The sequence below is a fragment of the Paroedura picta genome, chromosome 3 (assembly GCF_049243985.1).
Source record: "Paroedura picta isolate Pp20150507F chromosome 3, Ppicta_v3.0, whole genome shotgun sequence".
NCBI classification, from domain to species: Eukaryota; Metazoa; Chordata; class Lepidosauria; order Squamata; family Gekkonidae; genus Paroedura; species Paroedura picta.
In genome coordinates this window covers 166060940-166088363 of record NC_135371.1, presented here as the reverse complement: position 1 = coordinate 166088363, position 27424 = coordinate 166060940, and the positions used below count along the sequence as shown (strand labels likewise).

At 48.9% G+C, this 27424-nt stretch overlaps 1 protein-coding gene across 2 annotated transcripts in view; it reads left to right on the top strand.

Annotated features, from left to right (window-relative positions):
• The window catches only part of PPP1R1A (protein phosphatase 1 regulatory inhibitor subunit 1A), an 83488-nt gene that overhangs the window by 30289 nt on the left and 25775 nt on the right, over positions 1-27424 (top strand). For both annotated transcript variants that reach the window (XM_077329272.1, XM_077329273.1), the window contains exon 2: positions 20079-20139. In XM_077329272.1, the coding sequence (XP_077185387.1) occupies positions 20079-20139 (61 nt within the window). The remainder of the gene's footprint in view (positions 1-20078; positions 20140-27424) is intronic.

Here is a 27424-nt window from a genome sequence, read left to right as displayed (position 1 = left end):
AATCTCCTTCGGAAATGTTTTCCGTTATGGGTTGCGTGAAATGCCTTTAAAGAGCATGTTGTCCCTCTCAGAATGAATATGAAGATTTTTCCTGTCAGTCTTTAGTCTGCCCTAGACATAATGCAACTTGTTTTCATACTGTACTGTTTGATAATATATTATTTAAAAGCCCAATGTTTCCTGTGTCAGGTTTAAATTCGATGTCCCAATATGCTATTAGGAGTGACTTTGTGAGACTGTTTGTGTCCAAACCCTATACTACTTGCGGTTAGTACAAAATGTGTGTTTTCTGTTGTCAGCTTTTAGTTTTCCTTACCTCCCAACTGGCAAAAATCAGATTTGCTAGACTACAGAGGATGCTGCGATTTGCCTTCCTCCATCTCCAACCCCCTCCCTTCCCCAGTATTGGGTATATTTTTCGTTTTGCTTGTAGAAAACACCGATTATTCCTACATTTAAATGTCATAAATATGCCAAAAGGGGCAATTCTGTATGCTAATTAAGTGATAAACAGTGTGTTTTACGTCAACAGGAAAATAAGTTTAAGCTCCATCCGCGAGGAAACATTGCTTGTATCTCAATTTCCCCTCATGTATTTGTTCCCCTCTCAATAATCATAACAATAATAATAATAAAAAATTATCTCAGTCCTGCCAAAAATTTCTGGAACTCGTGTATCTCTAGGCAATAAATGTCTTCTGTCTCTGGACGATAAACAGGTCTTGCCCTCAGGTTTACACAATAAAAACACACTCAAGGAAGCCAGAATGAAGAGAAAAGATAGATGAGACAGATCTGACACTGCGATAATGCACAAAGGTGTAAGATGTATCCAGCTGGCTGCCTATTTTTCTTCTCTCTCTGGCCTTTTTTGCTGGGGTGGTAGAGCTACTTTAACCTTCTGGGTATTCGCTTTCTGACAGATGACACCTTCTTTCTCTGACGCTAACTATGGGGCAGCTAAAGTTGCAAGCTAGCGGTTCTACCATAGAGTGCCTGATAATTCCTAGAGAGGCACTCCCCAGAAGTGATGTAACAGCGTTGCTGCTAGATCTGCATGGGTGCAATGACCAGGACACCGGGAGGTTATTTCAGCTCTTTATTGTGGCCCCAGCATGATGGTACAAGACCTAAAACTGAACCGAAGAAACCCACACTCAACTCCAACTTATATACAAAAGCCCTACAATAGCTTTTTCCTGCCATGCTATTGGTCAGTTTCACTTTGAACTGACTGGATCCCGCAGAGGGGATCTAGCTGCACATTGGTCAATTACAGTGCAGGCCTCGGGTCACGAACTTGGTCCTCGGCCAAGCTACCGAAAGAATTGCCCAATGACTATGATTTCCCTTCCCACTAGTGTGACAGTGGGAAACGGGAAATGGGAACCAGAGATCTCCTACCCCAACAGGAAAATGGGAGGCCTAGAGATGGCGGTTTAGGGGCCTTTCCAAGGTTAGGGGTGGCCAAAATGTGCCTCTCCAGATGTCCATGGACTACAGTTCTCAGGAGCCCCTGCCTACAATTCCCATGAGCCCCGCCAGCAGCATGCTGCAGGCAGGGGCTTGTGGGAATTGTAGTCTATGGACATCTGGAGAGCCACAGTTTAGCCACCCCTGGTCTAGGCCCTAGAGAGGTATGAACAAAAGTTCAAGAGGGAGAAATAATGACTAGAATACTAGACTTGGGCCGGGGAGATGCCCTGGGCCAGTCATTTTCTGACTTACTTAACTGGGTTGTGGCTGAGAAAGTTTGCTGGGTGAACTGGGAGAAATTATATATTCTCGTCCTGCCCTATTTCCCACGTATTCCACTTATTCTACTTCTTCTGCCTCCTGCTTTGCTTCATATTCCATGGGCTGAGCCTGAGAGGGAAGTGGTGGAGAGGAGAGAATGCACAGCCACAGCTAATACTCCCCCCCCCCACCCGCCATGATCTTATTTTCAGATTTTCTCCTTCTGGCCAGGATGAAATCGAATCCCTCCTTCTTTCTCCTGACCTTGCATTAGTGAAGGAGCTGTCAGGAAGATGATACCCAAGAGACACCAGTTGGGAAAGGCCAAGGGTTCTCCACTGGGGTGCTGAAGCCATGCCTGGGGGGGGGGCAGGGATCAACAGGCTGGTCATAAAACCTGCCCAGCATTCGTTTGGAGCAGATTGAGCTGTCTATTTGGGGCAGGGGTAGTCGAACTGCGGCCCTCCAGATGTCCATGGACTACAATTCGCTGGCAGGGGCTTCTGGGAATTGTAGTCCATGGACATCTGGAGGGCCGCAGTTTTACTACCCCTGATTTGGGGGATAGGGGACAAAAAGGCCAGGGGATAGAGATGCAGCAGAAACCCCAAGGGCGAGGCGTGGATCTTGTGGAGTCTAGGTAGAATGTATGAGGGTGTCCTAATATCATGGGGGAAAGCATATGAGAGGAGCACATGGATCAGATCCCTCAAAGAATACTTTGAGAGAGCAAGTAAGGTTGACCTGGAGATTCCCTGAAATCATAGTGGCTCTCCAGACAACAGAGATCGGATGCCCTGGAGAAACTGGCTGATTTGGAGAGTGGGCTCTATGACAGTGTTGGCCAAACTGTGGCTTTCCAGGTGCCTGTGGACTACAGTTCCCATGAGGCCCTGCTAATGCGCTTGCAGGGGCTTGTGGGAATTGTAGTCCACAGGCATTTGGAGAGCCACAGTTTGGCCACCTCTGCTCTATACGGCTCTTGAGGCTCCTCCCTTCCCCTGGCTCCACCCCCAATCTCCAGAAAATTCCCAACCCAGAACTGACAGGAGTCATTCCAGGTTCTGCCCCACAGAACCCACCAGCTGAGGTTACACTAGCCCTCTACCATCCATACAGCTCTGACCCCTTGTTGTGGGGGAAGGCTCGCTAGAGGGTAGGAGGACACCTGGGCATGTGGGAGGTGTTCAGGGGAGTGGCAAAGGGAGAGGGCGTGAGAGGAGGGCCGGAAAGGAAGCGCTGGGACTCTATGCCTGGCCCCTCCGAAACCCAGAGCCTTGGGTGTGGCCCACGGGCCCCAGCCATTTCCCATCATGGCAAAACAACACTGCAAATTTGTCTACAATAATACAATTCAACAAATGTAGCACAGAAATATAATCCAGGCAACAGTTCAACAGGTTAGTTCTGACTGAAGTCTTTGGACTTGGGTTGGGACTGATTTGTTGAACTGTTGCCTGAATTACTCTATGCATTGCACTTGTTATTTATTTATTTATTTATTTATTTATTTATTTATCATACTTATATACCGCCCTCCCCGGAGGCTCAGGGCGGTTTACATAAGAACAAAGAACAATACATAAAACGGTCTGTGAAAACATGTGAATAACCTTTGTTGTTGTTATGTGCGAAGTCGTGTCCGACCCATCGTGACCCCATGGACAATGATCCTCCAGGCCTTCCTGTCCTCTACCATTCCCCGGAGTCCACCCAAGTTTGCACCCACTGCTTCAGTGACTCCATCCATCCACCTCATTCTCTGTCGTCCCCTTCTTCTTTTGCCCTCGATCGCTCCCAGCATTAGGCTCTTCTCCAGGGAGTCCTTCCTTCTCATGAGGTGGCCAAAGTATCTGAGTTTCATCTTCAGGATCTGGCCTTCTAAGGAGCAGGCAGGGCTGATCTCCTCTAGGACTGACCGGTTTGTTTGCCTTGCAGTCCAAGGGACTCGCAGGAGTCTTCTCCAGCACCAGAGTTCAAAAGCCTCAATTCTTTGACGCTCGGCCTTCCTTATGGTCCAACTTTCGCAGCCATACATTGCAACAGGGAAGACCATAGCCTTGACTAAACGCACTTTTGTTGGCAGGGTGATGTCTCTGCTTTTTAGGATGCTGTCTAGATTTGCCATAGCTTTCCTCCCCAGGAACAAGCGTCTTTTAATTTCTTTGCTGCAGCCCCCCTCTGCAGTGATCTTGGAGCCCAGGAAAATAAAATCTGTCACTATCTCCATTTCTTCCCCATCTATTTGCCAGGAATTGAGAGGGCCGGATGCCATGATCTTTGTTTTCTTGATGTTGAGTTTCAATCCAACCTTTGCACTCTCCTCCTTATAATAACCTTATAATAATAACTAATTGTTGTAACCAGATAACAGTGTAACAGTACAATATAACAATACAACAATTGTTGAATTGTTGTGTTATTGTATGCACAATTACGGTATTGTTTGGTTATTTTGATTCTTGATACCTTATAAATGACTATTTTGCACTTTGGGAATCATTGTTTTCTATAGTTTCACCCTCCCTTTTTTTTTGTCTGGTATTTTCCACTGGCTGCGTACCCCAACCTTTGTTTGTTGCATTTCCCATAACCGTGACCGGAGGGGGGAGACCACCTGTCCCAGGCAGGGTGAGGAGATGCTTCTGTTGCTGGAATTTGAAGCCCAGGTTTATAAAAAGCTGGATTGAACATCCCCTCCAGCGTCGCTTCTCCTTGCCTGTGTTTTCCCTTGGAGTTTGCTCCGGGGCCAGGGTTGGGCTTGGCTGGATTGATCTCGATCCAGTGTGTTTGTGTGTGTGTATGTGTGTGTGTGTGGGGGGGGTGATTCTTTTTTTCCTGGAAAGCCCAGGCACCTTCAGGCACTATCCAGCTGCTTCCCCCTCCCAGCCGGATTTGAGGAAGGCCAGTCTCTGGCTCCAGGGTGCCCAGATCGTCTCCTTTGCTCGGGAGGGCTCAGGAAATGCAAGGCACCCGCACGGCTGCCGATTTTGTTTCTAATTCTGTTCCTGTTTCCTTGCTGCCTTTGATCAGGCATCAAGGCGCCCGGTGTGTGTCTGAGGAACCGGGGAAGTGTCATGTAATCAGGTGGGGATCCGTGACAGCAGCTGGCATTGCGAGAGGCACCGATTTCTTTCAAGGGCTTTCTTTCCCCGATTGTATCTGAAGGAGAAGAAGGGAGCTCTGTCTCCTGAAAGCTCATAACAGAAAGCTCGTAAACAAACACATGTTGAGTCCAGTGACCCCTGTAAGACCAACAAAGGTTATTTAAGGACATTTCTGGGAATTTGAGGGTGGGGAGTCCAGCCAGCAAAGCAACTGTTTTCTCTAGGGCAGGGGTAGTCAAACTGCGGCCCTCCAGATGTCTATGGACTACAATTCCCATGAGCCCCTGCCAGCTGGCAGGGGCTCATGGGAATTGTAGTCCATAGACATCTGGAGGGCCACAGTTTGACTTAACCCTGCTCTAGGGCAACCGAGCTGTGTCATTATGGAAAGTTGTGTTTCTAGGAGATCTCCAAACCCCACCCCAAAATTGGCAAGCCTAAGGAGAAAGACTGTTGTGCAAAGAGACTGTAGCATGACAAGATTGGGAAAGAAAGTACTGAGGATGGAGAAACGCCATTAGGGGTGCTCCTCCCCCAAATGTACTCTGATTTGGAAACAGAGGACAAGCCTCCGCGCGGAAGCGGTCCAAGAGCAGTGCTGTAGAAATAGTACCTATTGTTTAATGTCACCATCGTCATTTGGCAACTTGGGCCATTGTGCAAATTCGAGGGCCGGTCGCTTTCCTCCCTCCACTTCGCATAGTGGTGAAGAATGGAGGACTCTAAGTTGAAAAATTCGGTCTGAGTCCCCGCTCCTCCACATGCAGGCAGTTGAGTGACCTTCGGCTAGTCACAGTTCTTGCAGAGCATTTCTCCCAGAGCTCTCTCTCAGCCCTACGGTACCTCGTTGTCGGCAGAGGAAAGGAAGGCGACTGTAAGCCACTCTGAGACTCCTTCGGGTCGTGAAAAGTGGGGTATAAGAACCAACTCTCCTTCTTTTTCTCAGCCGGCTTAGCAGTTTGCGTTCGGCACTTGAAGAATGAGAGCACAACCCCAGCGTGTCAGTGGCAAACTGATGCTACGGTAGACAGAATTATTTTACCTCCTCATCCCTGTGGGCCAAGCTAGATAGGACCTTGGAGATTCCCCTATGGGGTCTGCCCCCCCTCCCCTTATCCCCCCAAAAAACCCTAAAAGCAGTTAGGAGGATAAGCATGGGAGTCAGATGGGGCCATTCCCTGATTCTCTGTATTCCCTCTGCCAGAAAAATAACAATTTAACAGTTCCCTTTGTAGTGGTAACCTCCCCCCCCCCTATCTATATTTGAAATTCACTTCCCGGGTTTCCATGGCAACTAGTCTAACAAGGAGGAGAGCTGGAGATGCCCCAGGCCTCTTGGGAGAAGGGGTGCTGCAATGGGGGGGGGGTGAACAGTGTCGGGCTCTGGAGACAAGGGCCTTTGGGGGGGGGCTTCTGCAAATGCGCATGACCAAAACACAAGGCCTGGGCATGGCCGTCTCCTGGGTGTCTAAGACTTGCACTGCCGTTTGAGTTGCCAGCCTCCCAATGATGGCTGGAGATTTTTTGGGTGCCTAGGAGCTGGAACCTATGGCATTATACTCCCATTGAAGCCCCTCTCCAAAATCTGAGGAGAGATGTCACCTAGAACAGGGGTAGTCAACCTGTGGTCCTCCAGATGTTCATGGACTACAATTCCCAGGAGCCCCTGCCAGCAAACGCTGGCAGGGGCTCCTGGGAATTGTAGTCCATGAACATCTGGAGGACCACAGGTTGACTACCCCTGACCTAGAATCTACGGTGTATCACAGGGTTTGCTCTCTGGAGCCATGGTTTCCTCCATAGGAACTGATCTTTGTAGTCTCGAGATCCATTGAAATTCCAGGAGCTGTCCAGGCTCTGCCTGGAGGTTGGCAACCCTATGGGTGTGGGATGCTGGGGAAGAAATGGGGGAGGAGGCGTTTGAAAGTGTCTAGTGCTGTGGTGTGCAACCTTAGGCTCACAAGTAGTGCTACTCTTGGACAAATTGATTTCAGGCATTAGCTGGAGGTTTCAAGGGTGGAATTTAGGACAGTCCTGATTAGGGGAGGGGTTGTGCCTGGGTGGGGTGCAGAAGGCACTAGGCTCATGGGAATTGTAGTCCGTGGACACTTGGAGAGCACAATTTGGTCTAAAGGTTGAAAAACGCTGATGTATTTGTATGTGTGGTCACTTTTATTTACGTCGCGTTTCTGTTTGGCCGACCAGGTCTGCTCTGAGACCCCAACTCGGTTCTCCGCTTGGCATTCTTCGCAAGCGCTTCCGTTCCTCTGTCCTTCGTGTCGTCTCAGTCTCCGCTCCCCAGGAGTTGCTCAATTATTCATAAACATTGGGCCCTTTTCCACATTGTGTTTACAGTGTTGAGTGGCTTCCAATGCATTGCATAGTGCGCAGTGTGACGTGACGTCATGCGCCGGGTTCCTCTGACCTTGCATTGGGGAAGAGTGATTTTGCACAGTAAGTCACTAATGACTCTAAATTCCTCCCTAAAAGAGGTGACAAATCCTTTAGAATTCTGACACAGCCACAAAATGGCTGCCGCAGAAGGTGGAGCCAGCCGCAAAATGGCTGCTGTAGCTTATTTTGAAGCACACTGCAAAGATCCTCGTGCAGGAACTGCTGCCGAAGCAATATTTAAAAACCATCTGCATGGCCAATCAAATCTCTAGTAACCAATCAGAAGGCTTGCAACCAATCAGAAGGCTTGCTGGGCATCTGCCCCACCTGGCCCCACCCACTTTCAAAAATACCCTTGAGCTGCACCAGGAAAGTTGTTCATGGTAGTGATGGTGCCCATGGGCTTCATGTTGGGGACCCATGCTCTAACCACTGCACTGTGCCAGTTCTCCAAGGAACATGGGGAGGTGCTCCATGACAAAGGGTCATGGAGACCTTAAGGGTGGGGTGTGTTTATTGCAGGAACTTGTGCAAGTTTCTCGACTGAAAAATATTGAATAATGGTTCTTATTCAAGAGAGATCACATCCAGCCATAGACCTAAAGTAAGCTCAGGGAGTTTGGCTTAGCAAGAAGGTTGTTTAAGTTTCTGTTGATGATGAAGAAATGGCTTATTTCTCTATTCATTTCTTAGAATCCCCAATTAGCAAGGAAGGTTGAGCCATAGCTCTTGGGTTGTTGAGCTGATGCCAGGTTGTCCAGAGTGCTCAAAAAGGACCCTGTCTCCTCTTTGTCTCAAACCATGTTGCTGGACCACCCGTCAAGGTCTTCACTAGTAATAAGTTCACAATCAGTGGGTGTCATTGAAACGCCTTTTGCAAGCCTGCAACATTTTCAAGGGTTATTTTTACAACCTGGGGCATCTCCACCCACCCCCCTTCCTCTGGTGTTGTTATCTTAGCCCCTATTGCAACCTGTATGGTGAGGTTATGGGCTTACTGCTCTGGGTGGATAATGTCCCTGTCAGGCTCAAATCTATTGAGACCCCCCCCCCTTTTCTCTTCCTCCATGCGAAAATGAAGCTAGATAGTAAAGAATCAGGTCAGAAAACTTCAGACTACTCTCCTGTGTCTGAATAGCTCTGTTCAAACGTAGAGAGCATTTGTGGACTTCAGGTTAATTTCCATCATTACGTTCTGGATAGAAATGCATTCAAGTGGGCTCCTGTGACCCTTAGTGAATAGGTGCTGATTCATACTATACTCTTTACTGCGTGACGCCAGGCATCCCCTCGATTAGATGCAACTCTTCGCCAGCCTCTCAAAGACATGGATTTCAGAGCGAAAGCACTGACTCTTTGCCGAGGTACGTGGGCTAATTACACGCTGTAAGTCTAGACGCTCCTGGAATGGCAGCATTTATTTATAATCTCCTGCGTTCGCCGGAGTGTATATGCCAGGCCGCTGGCTTCTATAGATGCAGCAACATTATTAATAGCTCTAACGCGCCGCATTTCATCTCTAGAGCTCTTTGGAGAGGGAGAGAGCGAGAGTATAATTAATTAATCATTTAATGCTTAGCAGCACTTACCGCCACGCAGCTCTCCACTTGCACAAAGCAGCGCATAGACGTTAAGCACTTCAGCGTATTTAACTCTCCAATCGTATCAAATGCAGTCTGGGGCCCACACAAAGGGTGGGGGGGGAGTGGAGAAGTCTCAACTCCCTGAGCATCTGGGTTTTGGCTGCACATTGCATCCTTCTGGAACGGCCTGGCAGAGCGAAGACCAGGCGGAATTGCTGCTTACCTCGCAGCCACCAGGCCATGTGGCAATCTATCAGTTCGCCTCCAACCAACACTCCTTGGCCTTGTTCAGCGCCTTCTGACCCCTCGAGAGCCAGTGTGGTGCAGTGGCCAAAGAGCAGTGGGCTGCAATCGGAGTGTAGTCTGCACGAGGTTTTCTACCCAGTCCCAGTTCGAATGAATCCCTCCCATCTACACTGAATTCGATTTCCATTTGGATTTGGGGCGCTTTAAATTTTCCCTCTGCAACATGCATGATTGATCCGGAGTGACCCTACCTTTCCCCCGCGATATCCAGAAGTGGATATAACCCTCGATATTTGAAAATCCGGCATCAAGAAGTGTGCAGATTTTTGCTTTTTTTGTATTAGCTTCCTTCTTTGTGCCTTACGTAAAAGCACCCTGATTGGCCAGAGCGTCAGTTCAAACAGTGGTCCCCAACTTTTTTGAGGCTGGGGACCGGCATGAACGCATGCGCGAAAGTGCCACTCATGCGCGGTTTCAGCCGCGCATGGCGCATGTGCGCATGCGCAGCCCGCCCGCGCATGCGCAATGGGCGGGCACAGCCCTGATTCCCTCTCCCCCCCTCCCTCAGTAAGAAGCTTCCTGGGCTGCAAGCTTGCGGCCTGGGAAGTTTTTTACTGCGGGGGGACGGGGAGAGGGAGCCGCGGCCCGGCGCCATGGCCTTCGCGGCCTGCGGGTTGGGGACCACTGAGTTCAAAGACTTCCTGGTTCCTGATTGCAAGGCTTGTGTTAAAGTGACTGCACTCCAGAAGCCCTAACTCTCAGCAGAATTTTGCCTCTTGGATTTATTCCCCCTCCTCTGCTATCTCCAATCCTCACCCCACCCCCTCATTCAAAAAAAGAAAGAGGCTCTTGCTGCACTTGGCTCCCCCCTCCCCATTCTGAGCTTCCCAATCAATTGCAGAACACTTTCTGTTTCAATTTGGGGGGGGGGGTAGAAGAAGACCTGAGTTCAAATCGATCTGAATTCAGCAGGATCCACAACAGAAAAAAAACAAAGTAAGTGCAGAATCAGCCCTGGAGAACCAGGTTTGATTCCCCAGTTCTCCACATGCAGCCAGCTGGGTAACCTTGGCCTAGTCACAGTTCTCTCAGGCCTGTTGTCACAGAGCAGTTCTCTTAGAGCTCTCTCAGTCCGACCTACCTCACAGGGATTGGTGTTTGTATAAGAATCACACAGAGCTGGAAGACACCACCAGGGATCACACCCTTCTGACAAGCTCATCCCCTCTTCTCCTGAATACTTCCAGCGAAGGAGACTCCATCCTCATGCACACCCCTGAGGCAGCATATTCTGTCTAGGGACAGTCCTCACCATCAGAAAAATGCTTTCTAGTACTTAAGTGGAACCTTTTTTACCATAATTCAAAACCATTGCTACTGGTCCTTGTATTTAAAGATGAACAACATGGACTCCTCTTCATCCTGTCTACCTTTTAAGTAGGTTCAAGTTGTTGTAACTTTTGAGTAGTTAAACACAGCTGTCGTATCACCCCTTGGCATTCCCTTCTCCAAGCGACACCATGCCCAACTCTCTCAACTTCTCTTCGATGGCCTGGATCAGGGGTAGTCAAACTGCGGCCCTCCAGATGTCCGTGGACTACAATTCCCAGGAGCCCCCTGCCAGCGAATGCTGGCAGGGGGCTCCTGGGAATTGTAGTCCATGGACATCTGGAGGGCCGCAGTTTGACTACCCCTGGCCTGGATTCTAACCCCTCAGCCATCCTAGTCGTCCTTCTCCGAACTTGTTCCAACTTGACAAAATCCTTCTTGAACAAGCCATGTGTAAGCCACTTTGGTGCTCATTCGGGTAGTGAAAAGCAGGGCATTAAAAAAACCCAGCTGAAATAGGACATAAGTTTTCTGCACCTTATTTTTTTTTCTTTCCAAGGTCCAGAAGAAACCTTTTGTCCAAGAACATGTTTAATTATTCACCTCCCTCTCAATTAGGCATCTATTGTTCAGGTTCTAATAAGGAGAGGAGAAAGAATGTCATTTTAACAGCCAAATGAATTTTCTGCCTCTTTGACCGATGGATCGACTGGGGGGGGGGGACTTTATTCGGTGGAAGGGCCTAAAAATAGGACAGGAGATATGCTTCCGGCCTCTATCTGTCACCTGCATTATCCCCATTGCAAAACAGAATGTGATAAATTGAGGGAGGTGGCCATTCTCCCGTGGGGGTGCAGGCATCGTGCCCAGAAAGGGGGGAGCCATGCCCAATGCTCGCTTCAAAATGAATTTTAATGAGTTGGCATGCAAATACCTGGGATAGTGTTAGTGGAAGAGAGGACAAGGAGGGGGGAATCTGTCTGTCCCTCCGTCATTCCCCTACACCAGCCTTTCTCAACTTTTTTACCATCAAGAAACCCCTGAAACATTCTTTAGGCTTTGAGAAACCCCCGAAGTTGTGTGATCCTGCAGAATAGGGCTGGTTGGGAAGAAGCAGAGCTGTGGACACGCCCACTGAGAGCCCCTCCCCTTCCCATCCACTCCAGGCTCTCATTGGCCATTTTGGGTGGGAGAGGTGGGTGGGTCGACATGACCATATAGGGTCACATCACCCCATAAATGTTTGACACATTTAAAAAATGTATACCAAATGAATTAACTCCCACCCATTCGGGAAACCTTTCCAGAGTCATCAAGAAGCCCCAGGGTTTCATGAAACCCTGGTTGAGAAAGCCTGGCTCACACCCTCATCTTCAGGAATACATGATGCTGGAATCAGACCATCGGTCCATCAAGGTAAGTATTGCCTACTCTAACTGGCAGCTGCTCTCCAGGGTCTCAGGCAGAGGTCTTCCTTAGCAGTGGTAGTCAACCTGTGGTCCTCCAGATGTCCATGGACTACAATTCCCACGAGTCCCTGCCAGCGTTCGCTGGCAGGGGCTCATGGGAATTGTAGTCCATGGACATCTGGAGGACCACAGGTTGACTACCCTTGTTCTATAGGGTTGTACGCTTTGCGGCGCTGGCCACTTCGGGCATGGATGGCGGCTTTGGCGGCCGAAACACACAACCCTGGTCTTCTACTCTCTGATCCTTTTAGATCATCGGTTCTCAACCGCTCTGTCTTGGTGACCCCAACTGCGGCGGAGCTAGTGTGTGCCTGAACGTGGGCAGCATGTGCGTATGCACACAGGCACAGAACAGCTGGGCGGCGTGGAGGCTGCCATAGCCATGGCTCCTCCACCGCTAGCTGCTGCCTCCCGCCACTTGCTGCCACTGCCGCCCGCCACTGCTCGCCACCGGCCACTGGCGCCATGGCGGCAACCAACCTGGGGACCTCACAGAAGGGGCCAGGTGACTCCAAATAGGGTCGAGACCCCAGGGTTGAGAACCACTGTTTTAGAGGGATTGAATCCGACACCATCTGCAAAGCCAAAGCCCTTCCACTGAGTCATATAAGCAGCTTCTCTAGTTCTCTAAGGAGTTCTCTAAGCAGCTTCACAAGGATGAAGAAGGGTTGTGGCTTAGTGGAAGAGCCTCTGCTTTGCGTGCACGGGGTCGCAGGTTCAATCCCTGACATCTCCTGTTAAAAGGACCAGGTAGGACATGTACAAGCCAGAATGCAGAGATCAAGCATGAGAAAACTTTAAAACTTTAAAGGCAATATAAAAATGGGAAAATGTCAGTGTAATTAACTAAAAGGATGTGATTATCAGTGGTTATAAGTGTTTTTATCTATCTATCTATCTATCTATCTATCTATCTATCTATCTATCTATCTATCTATCTATCTATCTATCTATCTATCTATCTATCTATTTACCTCCCTCCCCGAGGGCTCAGGGCGGTTTACAGAAAACAGGGAGGATACAATTAACACATGGTAACAGGTAACAGTAACAGCAGTAATATTATAACAATAGGAATTTAACATGATAATAACAATGATACATAAAATACAATTTGTAAGAGCTTCAGCTCAACTCTTACTGGACCCTGCGGGCAACCGATTAATGGACGCAGAGTAGCGCTATCTGGAACGAAACGTGAAGCTTGAGACTTTTCATCCACGAGTAATTTTTTGGGACCAATCCGCTTCTGATTGGTATGGCTTCCTGTCCAGAAGGAAGCCGGATGAGCTTGCCGTGGGCTATGGAGTACAAAGGGCAGTGGGGGAAAAAAACTGTTCCATGATTTCCACCTCCCCTAATGGGCAGGTACACAATCTCTCTGAGATTGGAGCTCTTTTATGTCTGCCCTCCAGGAATGCTGTAGGCATAGCTGAGCATCTTGCCAGTGGAAAGGCGCGTCTGTATTTACGTGTCAGTTGGTGAGAGGTAGGCAGCTGTTTTTAATGTATTGGACCAGGTAGTAGATGGTGTGAAAGACCTCAGTCTGAGACCCCGAGGAGCCTCAACTGGTCGTAGAATAAACTCACCTTGATGGACCAAAAGCATCAATTCTGTATGAGGCAGTATTATATGTGTTTGTGTGGGTTGGTTCCACACTAGCAGTTTTGTCTGAGATTGCCGTGGGATTATCACGCAGTTCCTACAGAAAATCTAGCGCGCTTTTCACACCGGGACGATTATCCGTGGTAGTCTGGTCGTCGATACAATTCTGTGTGAAATCACCCTTGCGGTGGAATTTCCAGGCAGCCCAGGCGAATCCATTTTCTCTTCAGTTTTAGCAAAGGTTTCCCTCACACCTCAGCGCCCTCCCCAACTATGGCCTTCAGCACAGCAGAGAAATAACATGAAACATTTGGAAAAACCTTGAAGAAAAAAAAAACTCCATGCATTTGCAGGTCCCTCAACACCAGAATGGTGTAGTCGTTAAGAACAGAGGCTTCTAACCTAACGAGCTGCATTTGATGCCATGCACCTCCACATGCAGCCAACTGTGTGACCTTGGGCTAGTCACAGTCCTGATAGTGCGGTTCTCACAGAGCAGTCCTCTCAGAGCTCTTTCAACCTTCCCTCCCCCACAGAGTGTTGTGGAGAGAGTAAGGAAAGGTGATTGTAAGCTGCTTTGAGACTCTGGGCAGTGAAAAGTGGGGTATAAAAACTAACTACTCCTCCTCCTTTGAACTGTGTTCAGTTTTGGACACTAGAGTTGAAGAGGGGCATAGACAAACTGGAACATGTCCAGAGGAGGGCAACAAAGCTGGTGAGAGGTTAGGAAACCAAGATGTATGAGGAAAGGTTGGGGGAGCTTGGTCTGTTAAGTCTGGAGAGGAGAGGACTGAGAGGGGATCTGATAACCATCTTCAAGTATTTAAAAGGCCGCCATGTAGGGGATGGAACAGTGTTGTTCTCTCTTGCCCCGGAGGGACAGACCAGAACCAGTAGGATGAAATTAATTCAAAAGAAATTCCATCTAAACATCCGGAAGAAGTTCCTGACAGAGCGGTTTCCCAGTGGAACAGGCTTCCTCGGGAGGTGGTGGGTTCTCCATCTTTGAGAATATTTAAGCAGAGGCTGAATCGCCATCTGACGGAGAGGCTGATTCTGTGAAGTCTCAAGGGGGTGGCAGGTGACAGTGGATGAGCAATAGGGATGGGAGTGTCCTGCATAGTGCAGGGGGTTGGACTAGATGACCCAGGAGGTCCCTTCCAATTCTATGATTCTATGATTCTCCTCCTCTTCCCTGTTCCTTAAAGGGCACACTGAGCTGAGGGAGATTATCTTCAATTTAAAAAACAGTGAGCATATGCACAGATGAATGCGCAATAAGGGACCTGAGTAGATGTTCAACCGTGAGTCGTGGCTCATGCCAACTTCATGTGCAGTTTCAGAGCTGGGCTCCCCTGCATGGACTGCCAAAGCGCCACCAAATCTTCCAGGGGCTGCGGTGCCTGCAGAAACATTCTCCCTTCTGCCTCCTTCCAGTTAATTAAAGGAAACATTCGGTTTCGTCGTCAGACATGTGTTTTCTCAGTCGTTCACAAGTCAATCATAAATTATCAGGCTCTTGTTCCCAAAGGGAAGGGAGAAAGGCTTAAATATTGTTTGGGGCTTTCCAGAGAGCTGAAACCATTAATCCCTTTCATGATTGATATCCCATAATTGTACGGTTATGATCATAAGCATCATTAGGATCGCTGGCTTTGGCTTCCTGCCAAGGAAAGGGGAAAAAAAAACAGTGTTTAAAGTCATGGAACAAGAGCTGTTAATTAACCATCTATTCAAAAGTGTCTTGAGAGTACAGAGGAACAAAAGGGTCCTTACGGGGAGAGGCAGGATCTTGGTTGAAGGAGACCTGCTTGTGGGCAGACACATTGTAGGCTCTTGCCCGAGAGGACCGGGTTTTACGGGGGCTGAGAGCTCTGCTTGAACTGCTGTGGGAACTTCTTTCTTAAGTTTCTTTTGCAGGAGCCTGAATAGCTCAGGCTAGCCTGAACTGATCAGAGCATGGGTAGTCAAACTGCGGCCCTCCAGATGTCCATGGATTACAATTCCCATGAGCCCCTGCCAGCATTCGCTGGCAGGGGCTCATGAGAATTGTAGTCCATGGACATCTGGAGGGCCGCAGTTTGAATAACCCCGGAATCTAAGCGAGGTTGATCAGAATTAGTGCTTAGATAGGGATGCCCGGATCCCTCCTGGGGATCCCCTGGAATTACAAGTCCTCTCCAGACTAAAGAGATCAGATCCATAGTGCAGCTGGACACCTCTTCCCCTGAAATGGAGATTCCAGGGAGTAGCCATGCTGGTCCGCAGTAGCAGCTAGATTTGAACCCAGTAGCCACCGAGAGACCAACAAGACCAACACACCACAACAGAAGTGCCCCAGAAGGATAGAAGACAGTTACTCCCAAAAGCAGCTCAGTCGTGCTCTACTAACTCAACACCAGCAGGTTTGGATGAACAGGTAAACGTAATCCGCTAGCAGCCAGTTACTAAAACGGGTCCGTTTGAAATGACAGGAAGAAATCCATCAGCTCCCAGTTGCTCAAAAGGAATACAAAGACAGTTTGGAAAAGGCCTGTGGGTATTACAGCGTGAAGGCCGGTTGCTAATTTAGTGGCCCAGGCGGCCTTCCGTTGTACGCCTTTCTGTCTGTCTGGCTCTGGCTGCAGAGAGAACCGGCTGGCAGGGGAAAATCAAACGGCAAAGACTAATTTGAGGGAGGCTGCCTGGCTCGGTAGTGGAGACTCTGACACATCTCTGTACACAGCGTGGGCGGCCCCTGAAAGGGCCTTGTGTAATTTGTGCCTCCTGGCGGCCCCAGAAGTTCCCTTGAAGAGAAAGCTAACCGGCAGGGTGCATTGGCTGCCATTTCCCTCTGCCTTTGCTTTTCGCCCGGCAGACCGCAGCTGTCAAGCCACGGACAGCAGGGAAGCCCTGCCCTCAGCCCTGCGGTGCTAAACACAGAGGGGAGGGGAGGGGAGGGGAGGGGAGGGGAGGGGAGGGGAGGGGAGGGGAGGGGAGGGGAGGAGGTCCTGAATTGGCCGCCTTACATTACAGGCTTTTTTCCTCTGCGATGGTTGAAGACCAAGCAGAAAGGTATCACTGGGTGTGATGCCTTTTGCCTTAGGTAGTGCACAGGGATGTCCCAAGGGTGCCGTGTAGCGGATGGAGCAGAGTTGTTCTCTCATACCCCGGAGGGACAGACCAGAATCAATGGGATGAAATTAATTCAAAAGAAATTTTGTCTAAACATCCGGAAGAAGTTCCTGACAGTCAGAGCGGTTCCTCAGTGGAACAGGCTTCCTCAGGAGGTGGTGGGTTCTCCATCTTTGGAGATTTTTAAACAGGGGCTGGAAAGCCATCTGACGGAGAGGCTGATTCCGTGAAGGCTCAAGGGGGTGGCAGGCGACAGTGGATGAGCAATAGGGATGTGAGTGTCCTGCATAGTGCACGGGGTTGGACTAGATGACCCATGAGGTCCCTTCCAACTCTATTATTCTATGATTCTAAATTCCGTCTAAACCTCCGGAAGAAGTTCCTAACAGTTAGTGGTTCCTCAGTGGAACAGGCTTCCTCGGGAGGGGGTGGGTTCTCCATCTATGGAAATTTTTAAACAGAGGCTGGAGAGCCATCTGACGGAGAGGCTGATTCTGTGAAGGCTTAAGGGGGTGGCAGGTTACAATGGATGAGCAATAGGGATGTGAGTGTCCTGCATAGTGCCCGGGGTTGGACTAGATGACCCTTCCAGTTCTATGATTCTGTGATTCTAAGACAAGCAGGGGTCTAGACATTTCAGGAAAGAGCCACGCTCAAGGCCAGGGGTGGCCAAACCGTGGCGCTCTGGAAGTCCATGGACTACAATGACCATGAGCCCCTGCCAGCACGTTTGAAATAACCACAGTGATTCAGAGACGACTCCTTAATGGAAGGTGTAAAACGCTTGCCCCTCTGTCACTTAATTTGTGATCAGCCCAACCACAAATAACATCTGGTTATGAACGGTCTGGTGAAAACCCCTCTGTCAGGGAACTCTTCTCTGATACCTGTGACTTGTTCGTTGATGGGCCTGAGGTGGCAACTTATAATGTTTCCAGGGCTTGGGTATGACCCAGGGTGCCAGCTACGGATGCCGTCCCTGTCGCTAAACGAATTCTCGCCCGAGTACGGTTTCTAATTAACCCAATTAAGTTTGCCGTGGAAGTATGCCTCTCAGGGTTTGTGTGCTGAATGGATTAAGCCACAGTCGGCGAAGTCTGATTCGTTTTTAACACTTAGATGAGTGTTATTGAGCCATTTGTGACGGTGTGATCCACGGAAAGGCAATTGCAGACCGCTGGGCCAGGCACTGAGGAGGGAAGATGGTGTGGTGTAGCCATCAGAGTGTTGGGAAGCTTGATTTTAAGTCTCTGCTCTCTGTGTACACTAGGAGACGCAGGGCCCATCATGCTCTCTTTCTCTGCCTACCTCGTAGGGTGGTTGTGAAGGGAACTTGAAGGGAGGTTTATTGTGAAAAGGCTGGATTTTTTTAAAAATGCAGTAAACAAAACTGACCAACTGGCCAGTTTGGGGGGCAGTTACAGAAACAGAGCATCTTATTTATTTACTTATTTCATTTGCCCCCCACATTTCTCCCCAATGGAGACAGAGAGCGTCTTGTTTATTTACATATTTCACTAGGAACCTGCTTTTCTCCCCATTGGAGACCCAAAAGCAGCTGACACATTCCCCTGTCTTCCATTTTGTCCTCACAACAACCCTGTGAGGTAGCTTAGGCTGAGCGCGTATGACTGGCATGAGCTCACCCGGCGGGCTTCCATGTCACGAGTGGGGACTCGAACCCGGGTCTCCCACCTACACACGTAACCCCTACACCACACTGGTTCTGGAACTCATTGGGTTTTCGGGAGGGCCACTGAACTCATGCCCAGTTCCCGCATCTGTTGTTTACTCCTTTCGTGTCGGCATGACGACTTCAACGTGTTAGCGAATGTACCGTTCCAATCTTAGCTGTATTTATTGCCCGGTTATTTATACATCTTTATTCTTACTAGCCGTATGTGTACGGAACATTTAAGGAAAGTTGTTAGAGACGTAGCTGAAGGGGTGCACAACTGCGTATCTTAGGCTTTTCGCGTCCAGTTTGCACCTAGAGTTGAACTTCTTGGCCTTGGGGGCTGCCAGTCAACTCTGAAGAGTTCATTGGTATGCTGATTGACGGCCATCTTCAAGATTATGACATTTGCCTCGGTCCTCTCTCAGCTATAATTGCCCGGTTATTTATGTATCTGAACTGCAGCTAAATCTTCCTGGAAATTAACACCACCACCACCCTGCCCTCTCTCTACCTCAGCCTTTCTCAACTTTTATACCATTGAGAAACCCCCTGAAACATTCTCCAGGCTCCGAGAAACCCCAGAATTGGCGCGATCATGCAGAATAGGGTTGGGTAGCATAGGCCCACCTGGGACCCCTCCCTTCCTAACCCCTCCAGGCCCATCGTTGGCCATTTTAGGAAGGGGGGTCAGGTCAACATGACCATAAATCAGGGATAATCAAACTGCGGCCCTCCAGATGTCCATGGACTACAATTCCCATGAGCCCCTGCCAGCAAATGATCCTATCACCTGATAAATGTTTCACAAATCTTAAAAATTTATATAAAAAATAACTCCCACCCATGTGGGAAACTCTTCCAGGGTCTTCAAGAAACCCCAGGGTTTCAGAAAACCCTGGTTGAGAAATCCCGCTCTGCCTTTTTGTACGGTTGAGGAAAGGCCGTTGCATAATGTCTGAAGAAGCGTGCTTGCAAACGAAAGATCCTACCTTGAATAAAAGCTTTGTCGGTCTTTGTTCTTCTGCTTCAGACCAACGTGGTGACCTGCCAGAAAGTAGATCTGATATATTGCTCCTCACTCTTGCTGACTTATGGTTGTATTGCTGAGCCTTATGCTCTTAAACGGATTTGGGAAAATGTGAGCCAAGCACAATGCGGGAAATTTTGTTCATACCCACAGTTCTGTAAGGCGGCGCACAGGGTGAATGTCAACGGGTACTGAAATATATATTTTTATATATCAGGCAAATTCATTAAAAAGCACAGTATTGTATGGAGAGTAAGCCAACGCTCCTGTGAATTAGACAAACGCAGCAGGTCCAGATTAATCCTTCCTCCGAGGAATCCTGGGTCAGCATGCATTGCTAACAAAGAAATAAATCCACATCCATCTCTGTTTTTAAAACGCCCCTGTGAGGTAGGCTGGGGTGAGAGAGACTGGCCCAAGGTCAGCCAGTTAATTTCATGGCAGGGTTGAAACTTAAGCCTGGGTCTTCAAGCACTCCAGATTGCATTGCATCAGTTTCTCCACTGGTGAAAACTGGGTCATCAACAACTTGGTATACTGGTTAGGAGCAGTGACCTCTAATCTGGAGAACCCAGTTTGATTCCCCACTCCTCTTCCACATGCAGCCAGCTGAGTGACTTTGGGCCGGTCCCAGTTCTCTCAGAACTCAGCCTCACCTACCTTCCCACCGGTCTGTTGCGTGGCCATTGCGAAGGTTCATTCTGCCTCTCACATCTGTTTCATTCGGGTCTCTGGACGGACTTTGTCAGGTTTGCCTAATTTCTTCCCCCTTTTCTTTCCCCCCTCTAGATCCGAAGGCGGCGCCCGACCCCCGCTACCTTGGTCCTGAGCAGCGACCAGTCCTCACCAGGTGAGACCAGAAATGGAACTGACCCACACACTGGGCTCCCATCTTTCGTCTGTAGTAGGTGTTGTGTCTGTGGACCTGCCGAGGACTGAGCATGAGGTCCAAGGCAGGATCGTGGCTTGCAATGTAATTGGCCAGTGCATGGCTAGATCCCTCAGATCCGGTCCATTTAAACTGAAACTGGCCAATGGCTCCACTGGCTGGAAGATCCATTGTTTGCTTGTGTATATAAGTTGGCGTTTTTCTGGGAGCCTTAGGTTCAGTTCTACTCTTAATAAAGAGCTCAAATTACTACCGGTGTCCACATCCACTGCTTATTGGCTTTTCTCTGACCAGTGATGTGAGCTGAGCCACTTCATCTGTCTCTAACATCCTTAACCGCCGGTACGCTGATGTAAACAAGGAATTCAAGAAAAGGACACTGAACTTTTGGAAATAACTTTATTTATTGTTGATATGCCATTTGGATAGGTCTCTTTTCATTTTGGAGTTATCTCAGACTGTCCCGTTTCTGGTTCTTCTGGTCCTCTGATGTAGGCAAATGTGTAGCTTTTCAACATTGCCATGTACGTAAACAAACCTCGCCAAAATGCTTCTGGTCTGATGGTTGTACTTCCAAATACTGGTGGGAATTGCACTGCATGTATAGCAAGCTCTCTCAGCCAGAGTTTTGGGAAACCCTGGGGTTTATTAACAGTTCTGGAAGGGTTTCCTGAATGGGTGGGAGTCAATCAATTTTGTATATATATATGACCATATATGGCCATGTCAGCCTGTGCCCTCCCCTCCCCAAACAGCCAATGATGGGCCTGGAGGGGGTGGGAAGGGGAGGGGCCCCAGGTGGGCGTGTTCACAGCTCTGCTTCCAACCATATTCTGCATGATGATGCCACTCCTGGGGTTCCTTGAAGCCTAGAGAATGTTTTAGGGGTTTTCCAATGGGAAAAAAAGCTGAGAACGATTGATGTATAGTCACCATCCAGTGATTTTGGAGAGGCTATCTAGCAGACAGCCAGAAAAGGAAAGGCACGGGCCTAAACTGGCGGCTAGATGCATAACAAGACTTGAGCTGTTAAAGCCAGTCATTCTCCTCCTGTCTCTAAGGGATTTGTGCGGCCATGCGCACGAGGGGGCATGTGGAGAAGAGCCTTCAACGAAGCCATACTGTGATCTGCAATATGTCACACCGTTGGCTCTCCAGGGAGAAAAGATTTGCTTGTGATCCTACCAGGAGTCGCCGGTTGATTTAATTAGTCTGCCCGCCTTCTCCTCTCATGAGATGTTGCTGGGCGTAAGACTGCTGGGTAGAATCCAGAACTGGGTTGGAAAACAAGGCAAGGAGACTCCTAAATTACATCTACCTAATGGCAGCACTGGGGAAGGCACTGGCAAACCACCCCGTATTGAGTCTGCCATGAAAACGCTAGAGGGCGTCACCCCAAGGGTCAGGCATGACCCAGTGCTTGCACAGGGGATAACATTATTGTTATTGTTATTGTTATTGTTATTGTTATTGTTATTGTTATTGTTATTGTTATTGTTATTGTTATTGTTATTGTTATTGTATTTATATTTATACCCCGCCTCCCCCCGAAGGCTCGAGGCGGCTTACATAACCCCGTCCCCTAAAACCATAAAATGACAATAAAAACCAATAATTTACAGTAATTGTAACAGCGATTACCTTTACCTTTAACGGCAGCACCTCCAGTCCTTTGCATCTTTTGAATTTCTCAGCACCCTTTCTCCCCCCAAATAGAGATTGCCATGCACGGCCTGTCCTTTCCTGCTTACAGAGGACTTCATCATTCTAGGAAACCCGTGTCAGTTTGTTTCAGAAAGTCAACAGGGAAGTGTGAAGCAAGGCGGGTTTCTTGAGTCTGATCATCTCCCCTCCCCCCTCCCACACACAAAAAAATCAGGGAACGTTGTGGCGGAACCAAATGAAGATTGATGACAAGCCATCCCATTTCCCTGGGAGATAACCGGAGCGCTCTTGTCATCCCTGCAGCCGTCTTCGTTTTCGGTTCTGGTCAGGCTCCCAGAGATGCAGATGTTCTGCACGAAACATGACAGCCTCAGTGTGTCAGCTTTTTTGGCAGGGTGCATAATTGGCCGTGCCTCTGCCCTCGTGCATCTGCAGCTCGGCTTGCTTGCCTCGCTGGGTTTCTAGGAAGTGGTTGTGGCGGATGGTTGATTTCGCAGATACCCAGAGTCGGGCCCGGTTGGCAAGTTCAGAGCTACTGGGGGCCGGAAATTAAGACCCGGATGTTAAAAGGGAGCTCAGAGAATCTGGAAATTGGGCTTCATGGACAGAAGATGCCCCCAAGCTTTATGCCTGGATTTGTAAGGCTTGTTCGTAGGGCATGTGATCACCAAAGTTGCAAGGCCTGTAGAGGAGGAGGAGGAGGAGGAGGAGACCTTCTGAGCTGGTTTTTTATACCCTGCTTTTCACTCCCAGCTAGACCACTTATGCACTGGGAACTTCTCAGCTTCCATGCAGGAGCACAAATTGGGGGCAGATGAGGCACACCAGGCCAAATGTTCCCCCGTGCGGGTGCAGGAAGAGGTGGGACAACCTGCCAGAACTAAAACTCCAGCCTGCAGCCCTGCATGAAACCTCCAGTGCATAAACGGTCCTAGTGAGTCAGCTTGGTGTAGTGGTTAGGAGTGCAGACTTCTAATCTGGCGAGGCGGATTTGATACCCCATTCCCCGACATGCAACCAGTTGGGTGATCTTGGGCTTGCCACAGCACTGATAAAGCTGTTCTGACTGAGCTCTCTTAGCCTCACCTACCTCACAGGGTGTCTGTTGTGGGGAGAGGAAAGGGAAGGCGAATGTAAGCCGCTTTGAGCCTCCTTCGGGTAGAGAAAAGCGGCATATAAGAACCAACTCTTCTTCTTCTTCAGTAATATCAGCACTCTCTCAGCCCCACCTCCCTCACAGGGTGTCTGTTGTGGGGAGAGGAAAGGGAAGGTGACTGTAAGCCGCTTTGAGACTCCTTCGAGTAGAGAAAAGCGGCATATAAGAACCAACTCTTATTCTGCCTTGAATGAGTCTCAAAGTGGCTTATAGTTGACTTTCCTTCGTCTCCCAGACACCCTGTGAGGGAGGTGAGGCAGTGGGAGCCCTGGGAGAACTGTGACAGGACCAAGGACATCCAGTAGGCCTTTGGCCCAAGGAGAATGAATAATTTGAAGGTTTCTTGGCCCGATCCATATGGTCCCCCTTCAGGATTCCAGCTCTTTCCAGCGTGCTGATAAATAAAAAGTGACATTCTGCTGAGCACAACAGGCTTAAAAGCCACAGTTCCTGGCCCATCAAATATACATGAGTCCCTCCGTGACACAGAAAAAATGCTCCAGATGACACAGCATGTTTCTCTGCTTCTCCTCCAAAATTATAAAGCTCCAAAGTGGAGCATTATTCAAGAAACACCTTTAGGAAGGCCTGCTTCTGGTGGGAAGCATAATTTTGTCTTCTTCCGGAGGCTTTTGTCAACTTGTCTCGCGTCTGTACTGCATTGTACTTGTGGCAGGGGAGGCTTTAAAATGCCTGGCTGCAAGCAAATGGCACGACACGGAATGTGCATAAACATTCCAGGGGCGGAGAAAACAAAGTCCGACTTCCGGGAGGGAAGGGACTGCTGCCGTTGCTTCACAGCAGGATGGGTTGTGGGTAGTGGTTGCAGGCGATACAGAAGCTCTCTTGGTTAGGGAAGCTGAAGGAAGGGGGGGGAGTATATTTATTAAGAAAAGAGGAACTTGGAAGGAGGAAGATGAGTGTGAAGGAGGTTTGAAGAAACACGCAGGATTGCGGTAAAAAGTTTAAGCTCTGCCGTGCATACGATTTGAAGAACGGCAGGTAACTATGGGAGAACAACAGCACTGGGACATGCAAGATCAAATACTCTCCTCCTGTGTCCTGATTGGCTCAACTGGAGGCTTCCTGCCTCTTTGAGCACCCTTCCTTCTGCGTTGCCTCCAGAACCACAGTAGGTCAGTTAGACTGTTGGGGCTATCTCCCTCCTCTCATAAAGCTATTTATTCTTCAAGTAGCTGACGCTGCGTACCTGCTTTGCATATCTAAACTCTGTGAACAGAAAGTAGGCTGAATATTGGGCGTCCGGGGGTTGGTTTAGGCTAGGAAATGAGGAGCCAAGAAAAAAATAGGACTGCAGAAAGATCTCGAACAACTCTCTGTGCAGTCCCCTTGGGGGGGGGGGGGGTGGGGAGGCTGTTCAAGAATGGCAGTAAATTTTGACACCAGTATAAAATTGCATATGAAAAACATGAAAAAGCAGCAAGTTTGTAGAACCTCGAATGAAGAACGGTACAATTCTTTATGGCAGTGGTTCTCAACCTTCCTAATGCCGTGACCCTTTAATCCGGTTCCTCCTGTTGTGGTGACCCCCAACCATAAAATGATGCAAGTGTTCTTTCACATAAATTAAACCAAAATTGACCAGTGGTGTGAGGATCCATTGTTCGTGATTGTATATAAATTGTGTTTTTTTCCCGGGGTTTCTCAGTTCAGTTCTGCCTCTTGTCCCACCATGCCCATCTCGCTCTTTCCTGCTGCTCCAGACAGACGAACGCTCTGTCTCGATCTACCTCGCAAGGCTGTTGTGTGGATGGCGACCCCCTGGCCAAGCTGCTTGCCCTGCCTCGACCCCTGTTAAAGGGTCGTTCGACCCCCAAAGGGGTCCCAACCCCAAGGTTGAGAACCAGTGCTTTATGGGATGGTTGTCCCCTTTCACCAACCATGCAGCTTTGTGTGTGTGTGTGGGGGGGGGGGAGCGGGATTGAAGCCGGAAGTAGGAGACTGATATAAAGCAGTACGTTTGCTTAACAAACAACACACCCCTCCCAAAAATGTTCTTGTTCTGTTTCAGAAAGGCCCGTGACTGTTCAGAGCTAGGAAAGGTGTCAGGAAGGGTAACCAAATGACCAGAAGGTTGGAGTGTTTCACCTCCAGATCAGGAAGCCAGGGACTTGTGGGTTACATAAAGGGTGACTAAGGAGGCGCACGATAGAAGTTCATAAAATTATGCACGGTGTGGCGAGAGAACATTTTCTCCTCCTCTCAAAATAACCGAAACCGATGGGTTTGATGAGCTGAGCAGCAGCATCGTTAACGGGGCCGAGGAGAGCACTTCTTCACGCCAGGCCCTTGGGGAACTTGAAAGGCGCCGTGATGCCGATTCGGTCTGGGTTGGCTTTAAAAAGAGGAGTCATTACGTGAGGGGTGTCTGTGGTGGGGAGGGGAAAGGGAAGGCGACTGTTGAGCCTCCTTCGGGTAGAGAAAAGCGGCATATAAGAACCAACTCTTCTTCTCCTTCAGTAATATCAGGGCTCTCTCAGCCTCACCTCCCTCACAGGGTGTCTGTTGTGGGGAGAAGAAGGGAAGGCGACTGTAAGCCCCTTTGAGACTCCTTCAGGTAGAGAAAAGCAGCATATAAAAACCAACTCTTGTTCTTCTTCAGTAATATGAGGGCTCTCTCAGCCTCACCTCCCTCACTGGGTGTCTTTTCTGGGGAGAGGAAAGGGAAGGCGATTGTAAGCCGCTTTGAGGTTCCTTCGGGTAGAGAAAAACAGCATATAAGAACCAAATCTTCTTCTTCTTCAGTAATCTCAGGGCTCTCTCAGCCTCACCTCCCTCACAGGGTGTCTGTTGCGGGGAGAGGAAAGGGAAGGGAAATGTAAGCCGCTTTGAGACTCCTTCGCGTAGAGAAAAGTGGCATATAAGAACCAACTCTTCTTCTTCTTCAGTAATATCAGGGCTCTCTCAGCCTCACCCACCCCACAGGGTGTCTGTTGTGGGGAAAGGAAAGGGAAGGCGATTGGAAGCCGCTTTGAGGTTCCTTCGGGTAGAGAAAAACAGCATATAAGAACCAAATCTTCTTCTTCTTCAGTAATCTCAGGGCTCTCTCAGCCTCACCTCCCTCACAGGGTGTCTGTTGCGGGGAGAGGAAAGGGAAGGTGATTGTAAGCCGCTTTGAGACTCCTTCAGGTAGATAAAAGTGGCACTTTCAATGAACTTTAGAATTAGAGTTTCTGTTCCACACAGGAAAACCAGTTGGAAAAGCACTTTGAACGTGCATTATCCAACATGCGCGGAATGGGCGTGTGAAAGTGCCCACTTGTGTAACAAAATGCCCACCGTAAAATCCAGTTCAAAGTGCCTTGAGAGTGGACTGAAAGTGCATTATTTAGACTGACAAAAAAGTTCATTCATTTCTTTGCAGTGCTATGAAATCCGCATTCATCTCTATATTAGCATAGCCATAATTCTAAAAAAACAACATTTTGTGTTTGTGGTTGAAGCAGCTGACATTGCGGCCTGTACTCTCCTAGATGCAGTCAGCAGGAGACAACAACGCAAAGCCGAATTCTATTTCAGCACCAGTTTTCAAGGACCAAACCCTGTCTCCCTCTGCATCTTAGGAGCTGGGTTCGAATTCAGGAAATGAAACCTTAATTCTGCTGCAGCAAAAATAGCAATTTCTTTTTGCATTTTAAAGATTCCCCGCCCCCGCCCCCGCAATCCAGGGAATTCCCTTAGAAAAGGCATTTCCTCCTGGGTGTATGAGAGAGCGAGAGCCTGAACGGAATATTTGTTTGGCTCTTTTTAATTTTTGCTTAGTGCCTTGCCTGATTATTACTTGTGGGCACTGTTTTTAGTTGATACGCACTCCATCAGTCTGTCCACCAAAATGCCTCTAGAAAGGAGATCCTTTTGGGGGGTAGTGGGGGGCAGACTGGAGACCGGGCAGGGAGCAGAGGTGTTCAGCACCCACAACCGAACTCTTATTCTTCTTCAGTAATATTAGTGCTCTCTGAGCCCCACCTCCCTCACAGGGTGTCTGTTGTGGGGAGAGGAAAGGGAAGGTGCACCTTGCCCTCCATTGCCATTCCTCACTGCCAGGGGTAGTCAAGCCGTGGTCCTCCAGATGTTCATGGTCTACAATTCCCATGAGCCCCTGCCAGCAAACACTGGCAGGGGCTCATGGGAATTGTAGTCCATGGGCATCTGGAGGACCGCAGGTTGACTACCACTGCTTACTGCCACTTCTGCGTATTTGTTAGGCTAAGTTCAACAGATGCTACCTATCTTTTCCCCTTCTTTTCTTTTCCTTCCCCCCCTCCTCCTGACAAGCTGCTGAAAGCAATGAAATTCCTCCAGCTGCATAAATTAAAGCTCTTTTCATCTTGACGCTAAGCAGCTCCCTGGAGCCGACAGGTGAGCCGAACTCATTTGGTGGGTAATTGTTCTCTCTCCTCTGCT